This window comes from Salminus brasiliensis, chromosome 16, assembly GCF_030463535.1.
Source record: "Salminus brasiliensis chromosome 16, fSalBra1.hap2, whole genome shotgun sequence".
In the NCBI taxonomy this organism is placed as follows: domain Eukaryota; kingdom Metazoa; phylum Chordata; class Actinopteri; order Characiformes; family Bryconidae; genus Salminus; species Salminus brasiliensis.
In genome coordinates this window covers 18,135,552-18,147,569 of record NC_132893.1, presented here as the reverse complement: position 1 = coordinate 18,147,569, position 12,018 = coordinate 18,135,552, and the positions used below count along the sequence as shown (strand labels likewise).

The window sequence follows — 12,018 nt, the reverse complement described above, 5'->3', positions numbered from 1 at the left end:
GGTCCCCAACCCTAGTCCTGGAGATCTGCCTTCCCAGCCAACTAATTGCTGCCTTCAGAAGTTCTTGATTGGTTGAATGAGGTGTGTCAGTTTTGGGTCAGAGTTGAAACCTGCAGAAAAGTAGTTCTCCAAGAGGAGGGTTGGAGACCACTGATTTTAGGGAGTGTAAAAACTAGAGGAACAAACATCAAGGCAGAGGTGAGCAGCCAGAGGGAACAAACGTAAAACAACCACAATAAAGGAAAAGGCAGAGAGAGCAAAATCCTTAGGGATGGGGCAGGAAATAAACAAGAGAAAGGGTAAGATCAGAAAAGAATTCAAGGAGACAGAGAAAGTGGTGAATTAATTGACAGATAGAGAAAGAGAGAGAGAAAATTCAGAAAAGGAAAGACAAAAGTCTATAACTACACATCAAAGGCATGAGTGAGCATATATAATATAAGAAGATACAGAAAGAGGAAAGAATATGAATGTAGAAGGAACGATATGGAAAGAATTAGGAGAACTTTTATGTCCCCAGGTGATAAATTCTTTTTAGGAATACTTAAAAGTAATGCCTAAACAATATTTAAAAAATGAAATAGCTTAGGTCTGCAATATATTATCTACTGCACTGAAAATAAATGCATCAAAATCAGTATGATTTCCATTTATAAATATATGTGTATATATAGAATTTGAAACTATTCTGCTCCAATAAAATGATCAAAAGTGCTAAATTCATTAAAAAAAAAAATCACAAATGTGTTTTTATAATAACTTAAAAATACATAAATGGTTTACTTTTATGGCCACCCAACTTTTAGATATATGAAACAATATATTACCATCCCCAACATTACTGCCATTATCACAAAACGTGCGTATTACGTAACATGTAAACAAAGACTGACGGGTGGAACATGTCAGCCGCGAGAGTGAGAGTGAGATGTGGTGTCTGAAAAAGTGAGTAATTTAATCATCTGTTGCTCCTGATCATGGAGTACATTTCTTCAGCGCAATAAAACTTGTGGAGAAAGCTATGGAGAACAAGATGTGTTGAGGCCATGACCGCAACACATCATTACCAACACAAAACTGGTTCATATTCAGTTTTACCATCAGTTTCTTTTTAGCTGTTTAGAAATGAAAGTTAAATATGCAAACAACCTAAAACACATTTTCACTGGTTGCCAGTCAGTAAAGGATAAAAAAAAGTAAACAAACCCTTTGAAGAACCAGGATTTCTGCCACCTGACATATAAAAAAGTAAAATATTTAAATGTACATAAACTCAGTGTTGTCCATTATTTAGTCTTATTTAGTCTAATATACTAAACAGCAATAATAAAGAGAAAGAGTGAAGTCAACAAGTAAGGGGCAGTAAATGGGAAAAGGGTACGAATGTTGAGAACAAGAGAGACTGGAGGCAAACAAGGCAAATGAAAAAATGCATGGAACATGAAGGGCAAATGTGAGCAGCAAGAGTGACGGGCAAGGTAAAAATGTAAATATGTGAATCAAAAACGACAGAGAGAGGAGCAGAAACAGCATGGGAACAAAAAGAGAGACAGAGAGAGACAGACTAACAGAAAGAGAGAGAGAGTGGGGATGGGGTAGAGGGAGGGGAGGAATTCAGAGTAGAACAGCTGGACAGTCAACATCCAGCTCACAGCTGAGGATCGGCGCAACAGAGCGATCAACGTCTCCTCCGCCTCCTCTACACCAACACATCCCAGGGTGGTGTTTGCCTCTGTGCATGTGTGTGTGTGTGTGTTTCCCATTCACACTCAGGATATGAGCCGTTCTCTCCTGGAGCAGTGACAGCAAGAGAATGGACTTCTGCTCGCAGTAGAGGACACGACTCCGTACATCCGTAACAACAAAAGGTCAGTGGCGAATTCTCTCTCTCAGTGCACAGAAATGTTCTCCCCTCTGACTGCTGCTCTCACACTCTTCACACACTCAGTATGATGTGTCTGAGACAGTGCTGCAGCTGCCAAAGATTTCGGTTACAGCTAAAACGATGGTCCTGCAGATTTCTGACAGTGCTTCTCATAGATGGGCTCTATGTGGAGTAATCTGATTGTTCCACAAGTCAACAAGGGGGTGATAAGATGGCAGAGTGAGGAACAAATAGTCTCTCTCTCTCTCTCTCTCTCTCTCTCTCTCACACACACACACGCATATGGCACAATTCACAACACACACATGTTTTGAATTGACATTTCGTGGAAGCCATAGACAACACTTCTCAGTCTCAGTCTCTCTGTCTCATTCACATCCTCTGTGGCACTCTTTCTGTGCGTGTTCTTTTTTTTTCATGGTCACATTCCTCCTATGGTCACGGCATCTCCACAAAAATCCACTTGCCCTCTACAAAGGCAGAGGAGTGAAAACTGCTGAACTTCTGGCGCGAAAAAAGGGCCGATTAATGGATGGGAATGAGAAGAAGTTATTTAAACAGAAGGAGAAAGGGACGCAGTGCCAGAGACTGATTTCCTTAGGGATAAGCTAAGCCTGATTCTCAAATATGAATCGAAAGGGCCTGTGGGGGTTGGTGGCAATGTTGGAGGTGTTTGAACCTGGAGGGCTAACTAGATTGAGTTCAGTGATGAAGAAGCACTCAGGAGACTTATGTAACGAAGTGAAATTCGGCACCAAAGGGATGACCAAGGCCACTTGGATGAGTCCCTGGAAGGATGCAGGTTCTAAAGGGAGAGAGAAAAAAGAAAGAGCAAACAGATCGCAGGCACCGTGGGCGTTGGAATAGGGTTTAACCGTGGTCATACCACTGCTTCACTTTCCAGGAATTAAAGCAATGTGCAAACAAAGTGCAAATTTGAAACCACAGACTGAATCCTCAAGTGGCTTGGGCCTAATTCCTGTGGCTTCTGCCATCTGCCAAACAAACAGGCAAATTGCAAAAAGCCACACTATTCTAGGACCACAAGAAGAATTTTGTCATCCTAGCCATGAACAAAGTCCTCCTCAAACATTCCTCCAAGTCCAAGAGCTTACAGGAGTACAAATGATGAAGCTGTACACTATGTGACATGTAGGCCCACACGTTTTTTTTTTTAATAATCTGCCCACCCAAAATGATCAGCAGGGTTATTGTTAATGTTTTAAAATTAGCAGTGATGCTGTCAGGGCAACATCTCTCAAAAGTGAAGCCACCATAGGTCTAGTGCCTCTGCTGGCTGGTTGCAGTATGGTGTGTAGCTTCAGTCATCCTCATATGTTTCAATGAGAAAACAGACCATTTTACTCCTCTTAACTGTCTTTCCATCTCCAGTGTCTAATTCCAACAGTTAGTTGTCCCTGTGCTAATACTGCCCCATTTATATTTCCCCTTCGGAAATCACTTTTCAAACTGTTAAGATGGTCGGGGTTACACTTAGGAATTAAGTGACTGACAAGCCTCGGCTGGCAGAGACTGTCTGCAGGACCTTCATTGTGGGCTTTCAGTTCATTACATGGAGTAACTGAGTTGTAGTCGAACTGCACTTTTACTGTTATGACTCCTACCACACAAACTGGGTACACATGGAAAAAAATCTGCTCTGCTTCTGTGCTATGAGCTTAGTGAAGGAGGTTTGAGACACGCTTAGTCTGGGAGAAGGGGGTAGGTCAACCAAATGAGAAGGTGAGTCTGGCTCCACCAACATGGCGGGCAATGATGGCTTCATTTCTATGGAACAGAAGGAAGTAGAACCATAGCATCAATGTTTTCTACAGTCATTGGTGGAGACAGACAAAGGATCGGAATCATCCAGGATTGGTATTCAGTACTAAGTAACCTGCTTTAACACTGAAGGCATGGCCTGCCATCAGCAGCCAGAGCCTGAGAGAGCACAACTGGCCTTGCTCTCTCCCCCCACATCACTTTAGTGTGATACGGGCCGGCATGTGAAACCTAGCTGGGTACTTTCTTCAGAGCGTGTTGACTGCCTGGCGATGTTGCATCAGTGGCAGTTCGAGCAAGAGGTGGTGGCTGGTTGCGTGTGTTTCGAAGGAGGCATGTGTCAGCCCTCACCCTCCCATTATTGCTCCTCAAAGGAATGTAAGAGTTGTTCAGATTTGTCATGCTTCATATATTCTGATTGACTAGCAAACCAGAGTCTCCTACTGCAGTTTGTTTTCCCTCTCCAGAGTTTTACAACAATGCTTACAAGATGTCGAAGTTAAGGATGTACTACAGCCTAGAGCTAGGCAATAGGACTATATTTCATTGTATTAAACAATACGATAAGCTTTTCTAAGCATATTGAGGATATTGGTAGTGCTTAATAAACACTGATCAACTGCAAGTTTCATTACAAACTGTGTAAATTAGACTGGTTTAATAAGATGAAGAGCAGCAGATGTTGAAGAAATCACTGTATCCAGTACGGGAGAGTATCTGAATAGTGATTACGTGCATCATGCTAAATATTGTGTATTGTAAAAATGTATTTTTACCAAATCGCCCAGCCCTACTTCAGCCCAACCGCTAACTTGCCGTACACCTCCAAAAGGACATTGTAAAAGGAAACTGTACACAACAATGCAAAACCAGGCTCAAAGCACCACATTAAAGATAAGTAAGACAAAAGTTTTGGGACACCTTCTCATTTATTTTGTAACTGTCGTTTTTTTGTCCAGGGAAGTCCTTCTACTAGATTATGGATCATTGATGCGAGGATGTATATATTTTAGGGATGTCCCAATCCAAAGTTTGTTCGGAACCAGGTGGAAGCTAACACTAATGCTAATACACACTCTATAGAAACCCAAATCATAGCACATTCACCCACTATAAAACTGTTAGTTCACATCAGTAGTCGACAAACAACAGATATCAGTCTAGCTGGGAGCTGGGAGCTGATTGGTCAGGGAGGTGAGTCAGACTGGATTATAAGATATTAAACACACTATAAAACAGTCAATTAAAAAAATCTCAGGGCTAAACTAAATCAATCAGTCCAGAATCTCTCATAATAATTTTACTGCAGTATTAATCCGCTCATCTTATTTAAACTGTGTGACTGTATTATTTATATACATATGACTGTGGGTTGTGCAGCAAATGCAGCCCTGACTAGAAAAACTCTGCAAATGAATGTAGACCATTACAGAGGAATACTGTTGTACCACAAGCTCAGACACAGGATCAATCAACCTAGTTTAAGACACCTAAGAAGCCATGATACCTGGCTCAATGTGGTATCTTTCATTCTGCCAAATACCACCAGGCACTGTCCAAGGCTGTGTGAGAACTGTGTGTGAAAGAGACAATGATCAAATGTCACTCTGTGAAAGAGCAAGATGTGTGTGTGTGTGTGTGTGTCTGTTTGGCATGGACATTGTGAGGCACCTATCATGCAATTAAAGCAGACAGAGAAGACACTGCTAATTCTCATGCCAGAGAACACACAGCTCCTGACAAACACAAGCAGGCTAATGAAGCTAATGGCGGTGAAATCAGATTCAGAGCAGCAGAATGGACCCCTGATGTTAAATGTGCAATCTCCGAGGAAATCGCTCTCCAGCCCAGATGATTCTTGCTGTCCGTTAAAACTGAAGTTGGGTCAGATATCCACTAATATGTCCATTTTAGACATGATTCTATATTCTGATATTGTCAAGAAACCAAGAAACATTTCTAAGGAGCTTCACATAGGCAGATAATATTTTAATATTATAAGTTATAGGACCATGGTAGTGTGTGTTTGTGTGTGTAAGAGTGGGAGAGAGTTAAATACAATACAATATTAAATATTTATTCATTTACCAAGACTAATAAATAGCCTTAATAACCTTTATGCCCAAATGATTCAGCTAATGTGAGTAAAAATTATTAAAAAGGAAAAAACAAGAATTCTGTTAGCACCTTTTACATGAAATTGTCTTTTCTTCTGCCTACACACACACACACACACACACACACACACACACACATATATATATTTGTTTTTTTTTTGTTTTTTGTTTTTTTAAACAAAAGTCTGCTGATTTGTGTGTATTTACATTTGTGTTTAGACATTTTTAATAAGTGGTAAATTATCTGTGGTGGGGAGCAGTTTGACTAATGGCTGCCTGTGTATACAGGTACATGTAGACCAGTTGTGGCGGCAAGAAATCAGGACTTCAACAGATGTGTTGAAAGCTGTAAAAACTTGTACAGAGAATGTGTCGCAGAGAATTTGGTGGTAAATTTATCATTATACCACAGTTAGTGATCATCCGATATTGCATGATAATGGCACTTATCCAGAGCACTTTTGTAAGTCGTTGTGGATAAGAGCGTCTGCTAAATGCCTTAAATGTACATGTAAATGACACTCTGACCAAAGCTCTTCAAGCCACATACACACTTAACACAGCAACGATGCCAGCGCTTACAAGACAAAAACACTAGCCATAACAAACCTGCAACAAAGAGTGACAACATGAATAATGAGTTCATAAAATATACTGCCTTTGAAAACAGTTGTTTCGATTTAAATTTGGAAGATGAAGCATTTAATGACCAGCCTGATTCTTCTGATGAGTCTTTAATAGCTTAGATGTCTTTGTTATGGCAAACCTTTCAAAAACCTTTCAGATGTACTGTGGTCATAGGCATGAGGCTACCAGTCACCCCGCTGCCAAGGGTGTGAAGGAACAATCATTCATTTCCCAATCATCAGGGCTACAAGCAACAGCAGGCTTAAAGGCCGAAACATTGGGCGATATTACAGGTTTTATTACAAACTGGTGGGGCTATTCTTTGTTAATAGAAGTTTGTAATAACACTTTTAGCCTGCCGACAGGCCCTAGCCTGTTTAGGGAGTTCATTCTTTAGTGACACACACTGCTACACACTGCCAAAGCTATTAAATATTTCAAACTTACTTTTATGTGAACCCTATGTGTACCCTACCTACTTGTCTAGCAACACTTCAGATAAGGATTGCTCTGTTTTAAACCCACGTGTCTGTGTGTAGTGGACTTATGTGAGGTTTGGGATAGCATGCAAGCAACAGCGTGGAAGCTGTCTCACGTTATAGCACTTTCTCTCAGGTATTATTGCAAGTAAGGGAAATTTTCTCTGTGATGTTAAATCCATCTGGATCAGTTTTATACCTTTTCCTCAGAGAATATCACAGGCCAGATTACCTACTGTGTTTCACTGAACTCTGTGTTGGTCTTAACAATTTTAGTCCGCATAAGATTTGTGTCCAAACAATTGAAGAAACTCTGGAGTAAAGACCCTAGTTCTTACTCCAGTTTGAAGCGAAGATCCAACAATAATTTTTGCATTTTGCTTAATATTTAGTGGAGGGCTGATGCTCTGAGACCAAATTACGGTATGTCGAAACAGACAAAACCTTTTTCTCCCCCCAACAGGAGGCGATATCTGCCTCCTGTTGGAGGCACAAAAAAGTCATTATGGGCCAAAAATATAAGACTCAATAAAAAACAGTGGGTAATTTGGCCTGTAATTTTCTCCTAGGAGGTGAGAAAGAAATAGATATGGCTGATCCGGATGGCAGTAAAATCACAGAGCAGCATGTGTAAAAGAAAAGAATGACCCTGAGGCCCCATGTAAATAGTAATACCGTCCGAATAGGGCATCAGAGAATGAATATGCCGAGCTTCTCTAATGAAGGTTGTGATGTGATTTTTGGATAGACAGCCTTACAGCCATGCAGATAGATAGATAGACAGATAATATGTATTCCTGCTTGGCCCAAAAAGCCGTGACATTTCCCCACTCAGGTGCTTCACAATCTATTATTCATAGCGTGCTACTGGCACACAGGCGGCGTAAACAACCAAGTGACCTTCTCAGTGTGTTTGTGTGTGAGAGAAAGAGACTAACCCTGTGTGGTCACCCAGGACTCCTAATGCACCAGCACTCTGACACACCAACACAAACTCACTCACTAATAACCACGCACATATGCACGTTGCCAGGATACAAAAAGCATAATTAAACGTGATTATGAGCCTCTTCATACCTACCCTCCCAAACAATAACAAGTCCAGATATATTAATACAGGCCACAAGAGATAGGTGGGGATGCTTGCTTTGTGAAAACTCTGGAGGCCCAAAATAAACTATGATTGAATTACCTGCGTAGAAAGCTAATGATCTTCTCTATGAGAGGGACTTGTGCATTCGAAAATGAACTGGGGGTTAATTATGCAGTAACCAGTGGAGTGAATGTTTAAGAAAACAGATGAGCAATAGTTTATTATATTCATGTAATATTTATTTATGAATCTCAGGTGCTGCTGCACTTAATTTTGAAGCTTGTATATTTCTAGCTTGTTTAATGGCACAGACACTGCAATAGTGTATTTTGGTGTGTATATACTGTGTATTTATTTACAGGGAGAGACTATCCACCTACTATTTTCACTTAGCTTCACACCTGTTTTAATGTGACGCTACAATACAAGTGATATGATTTGATTTTGACAAATCCGGTCCGGTAACACTTTATTTTAAGTGTAGATGATTAATAAACTCCTAACAGCAAATCAGTGCAGTAGCAGAAATAAAGCATCTGAATATGCTCAGGTAAATATCTGGAAGATGTTCTGTTGATGCATTACTGACATTAATTAAATGTACTATTTTTATGTTACTTCAAGTAGACTTTATCTATTACTTTCATTAAGCAAAACCTGACCCCCTAACCCAGACTCACCCAAAACCTAACCCTAACCCTGGTCGTAATTCTAACACGCTCACTGGTTCCCTAATCTCAGCCTAATTCAGTGAAGCTTCAGTTCCAGACTGGTGTTAGCAGCATGTCTATAACAGCCTGTTTAGGCTGTCTGTATTAGACCTGTTAGATGTATTAGGCATATATGAAATATAGCCATTGTTTTATAGTCTTTTAATTTTCACAGGCTCAAAAGTAATTGGACAATTGACTGACAATTGACTTTTCATGGCCGAGGTTGGCCTGTTTTTAGTTATTTCATGAGAAATAGGAAGATAAGAGGTCTGGAGTTGATTCCAAGTGTTGAATTTGGAGTTCTAGCTTTCTAGAACTCTCTATGTGTGGCTCAAAGATGTGTTAATGCAAGTAAAGTAGGCCATCAAATAAATCAAACCTTTCAGAAAGACCAAACAGAAACTTTGGGAGTGTCCATATCAACACCTTGGTAAAATCTAAGACAACTAAAGTGATCTCAGAATACTTTTCTTGGTATAGATCGCTTTCAGAACACCTAGTCAAAGGCCCCCATCGAGGAGGTATAGGCATATCATTGTGAAAGTCTACAGTCAATAGATACCTTCATGAATGTAAATAAAGAGGGTTTACTTCATGATGCAAATCACTGGTAATACTCAAGAACAAGAACAAATGCTTGAAAATGCTTGAAAATGCTTAAAAAAAACTTGGGACAATATTAACGTCTACTAGAATAATGAAGAGTATGGAGAAGGAAGGAAAGAGCTCATGATCAAGGAGCATTCCACATCATCTGTCAAACATGGTGAAGGCACAGTTACGGCATGTATATGATTTTCAGGTGGAGAATGATGATAAAAGCAGCAGGATACATTTGGAAGTGTATAGAGCGCTACTGTCTGCTCGGATTCAGTGAAATGCTGCAAAACTGAGAAGATGGTGCTTTACAGTGCAGATGGACAATGCAGTGTTCAACCCTGGTTCTGCAGGCAGCATTTGAGTAGACTCCCTGCTTCAACACTCCCTCATGCAACTCTGAAAAGGCTTGTTAATGAGCTGATTAGTTGAATTGGGTGTGTTCCTGATTCAGGGTGCCTCCAGGACCAGGGTTGAGAAACACATCACAATGAACCCTTGAGCTTCTTGAAAGGTCTCAGTTAAGGTCTGGCAAAGCCTCTGAAAAGAGGAAACAGCGGAGGGGTGATGTCCATGGGTTCTGGACTTCAGGCAATCATTGAGTGCAAAGGATTTGCATGCAAGTATTGCCAATTACTTTTCAGCCTGTAAAAATGGAGGGACTGCGTAAAACATGGGCCACATTTAAAGTAGCATTTTTGGTAAACCCTTTAAAATTAAGCTGAACATCTACACTTTAATCACGTCTTGATTGCTTCATGTGAACTACTACTCATTTTAACACCTTCATCCAACAGTCAGCGAGTGTGCTAACTGCCTCCTTGTCTTTGTGCAGACTCTCTACTCACTGCCATGTCTGGAATGGGTGGCCAACTGGAAGATCTGAATGGAACAGATCTGGAGGGACAGAGCTTTCTGAGGTTCAGCCCCACGTCTCTGTCCACTGGTGCCGCTGCAGCCTCATCCGGCCCCACAGAGAGCGTCTACATCTATGTCTCCATCTTCCTCAGCCTGCTTTTCTTTCTCCTAACCCTCCTCATCATCGCCTTACACAGGCTGAAGAACATCATCTCGTCCAGCTCGTCATACCCGGAGTGCACCAGTGAGGCAGGAAGCTCCTTCACTAACATGGAAATCTGCAGCCTGTCCTCACAGAGATCCACAGTATCGTCACTCTCCTGCTGAGAGATGAATGGACACAGACAAGCACACACTCACAAAACAGAAACTAGACGACAGGTTATTTTACATAAAGATTTTCTTTGTAACACAGAATCATTTGTAAAACTGACAGCGACATCACTGCATATGTACATAATGACTCATGTCATGAATCTGGAATAAAAATATTATCACAGCTCTGGGCTTTCCACAGAGGGGGTGGGGGTTCCTATTTTAATGACTTCAGACTTTTACATGTCTGCTTAATGATAAAACCCTCACATCCAGACAGCAATAAAATCAGTGGAAGATAAAGCCAGTTCAGTCCCTGAATGTTTGCATTATATGGTTTCAAGGGCTGTATCTGATATGTAGGAAATGCTACTCAGACAGGATCCTGAGGCAGGAAGGCACCCGGTCATTTCAGAATCAAAGGTTAGTAATGTAGCCTTCTACTTTATTGGGGGAAAATGCCAATGGATAATGACAATACGGCTATACACTCATATCGAGCAGTGAGCTGCCGATAGCTTGGCAACATCACAACATAGTGTTGCCTTAGTGATTCGGTTACAGAGACCTTCATCACTACACTGCCTTCTGAGACAGCATGAACAGCAAGGCATCAACTCAGCCAGCTACCTCCAGATTCAGACACAGCCAATATCATGCTCTGTTACAACATGGGCCCTCATTGATATTATTATTGTTATTACTGACAGTTGTTCTTTACATTGTGTAAAACTGTAACTGGACCAGTAGAAATGCCCAAAAATTAGTAAAATCATTTTACACCAATTTCCATTCAAAGTTTGGAAGTTTTTTTCTCCTTTTTTTGTGTGAAAGTGCCCAAATGGAGTGAGTAACTCTCACAAAACATTTTCATTTAGTGATTTAGGAACTAGAAGAGGGTCTCTGATGAATACATGCACAATCAAACATAGCTGTGGTGTGTATCCAGAGAAGAGGAAATTCAAGCCCCAAGCCCAAAGTAAATCTAATACCATCTGAATTGGGCTTTAGAGTCCCACACTAATGAGGTTAATGTCTTGACAAGGAGTGCAGATCTGCAGGTCTGGTAAGTTGGGGTGACCAACATTTGTAAGCAACAGCCTACATACAGCAACTTATACATGAGACTGTACATAAACCAGAAAATCTAACTGTCTATATCTCAATAGTATAACACTAATATTACTAATATAGGACTAATAACATCATGCATTTTCTGACACATTTTCAGCATAGAGATCCAATGTTTTTGCCAAAATGGCATTTTCCCTCTGAAATTCTGATATGAATATTGCTATAAATATTTCAGCAAAGAAACTCTGTATTGTTAAATGTAACAATACCCCCCCCCCCCCCCCCCCCCCCCATAAAATTCTCAAAAAAGCTTACAATTGCTCCAGTGGTCTTTTACATCTATGAGGCAAACATTTTGAGTCATGTCACCTGGGAGGGCAGGGACGTACATTGATTCTTGGGAAGCTCATAATATGACTTAGCTAACTGGCTAGGTTGCACTATTCATGTATTACCGTTCTGTTAAAGTCTGTTAACA

At 40.6% G+C, this 12,018-nt stretch overlaps 1 protein-coding gene across 1 annotated transcript; it reads left to right on the top strand.

The window, feature by feature from the left end:
* The first annotated feature begins 1,622 nt into the window (after positions 1 to 1,622).
* LOC140536963 (serine-rich and transmembrane domain-containing protein 1) lies at positions 1,623 to 11,657 on the top strand. The gene is made up of 2 exons (XM_072659088.1): positions 1,623 to 1,868; positions 10,129 to 11,657. Exon 2 carries the CDS (start codon positions 10,146 to 10,148, stop codon positions 10,476 to 10,478), a length of 333 nt encoding a protein of 110 aa, XP_072515189.1. The 5' UTR covers positions 1,623 to 1,868; positions 10,129 to 10,145; the 3' UTR covers positions 10,479 to 11,657.
* Positions 11,658 to 12,018: the final 361 nt, after the last annotated feature.

What these genes read in the sequence shown, in the direction of transcription:
- LOC140536963 (XM_072659088.1), top strand. Translation starts at nt 10,146, where the DNA reads ATGTCTGGAATGGGTGGCCAACTGGAAGATCTGAATGGAACAGATCTG.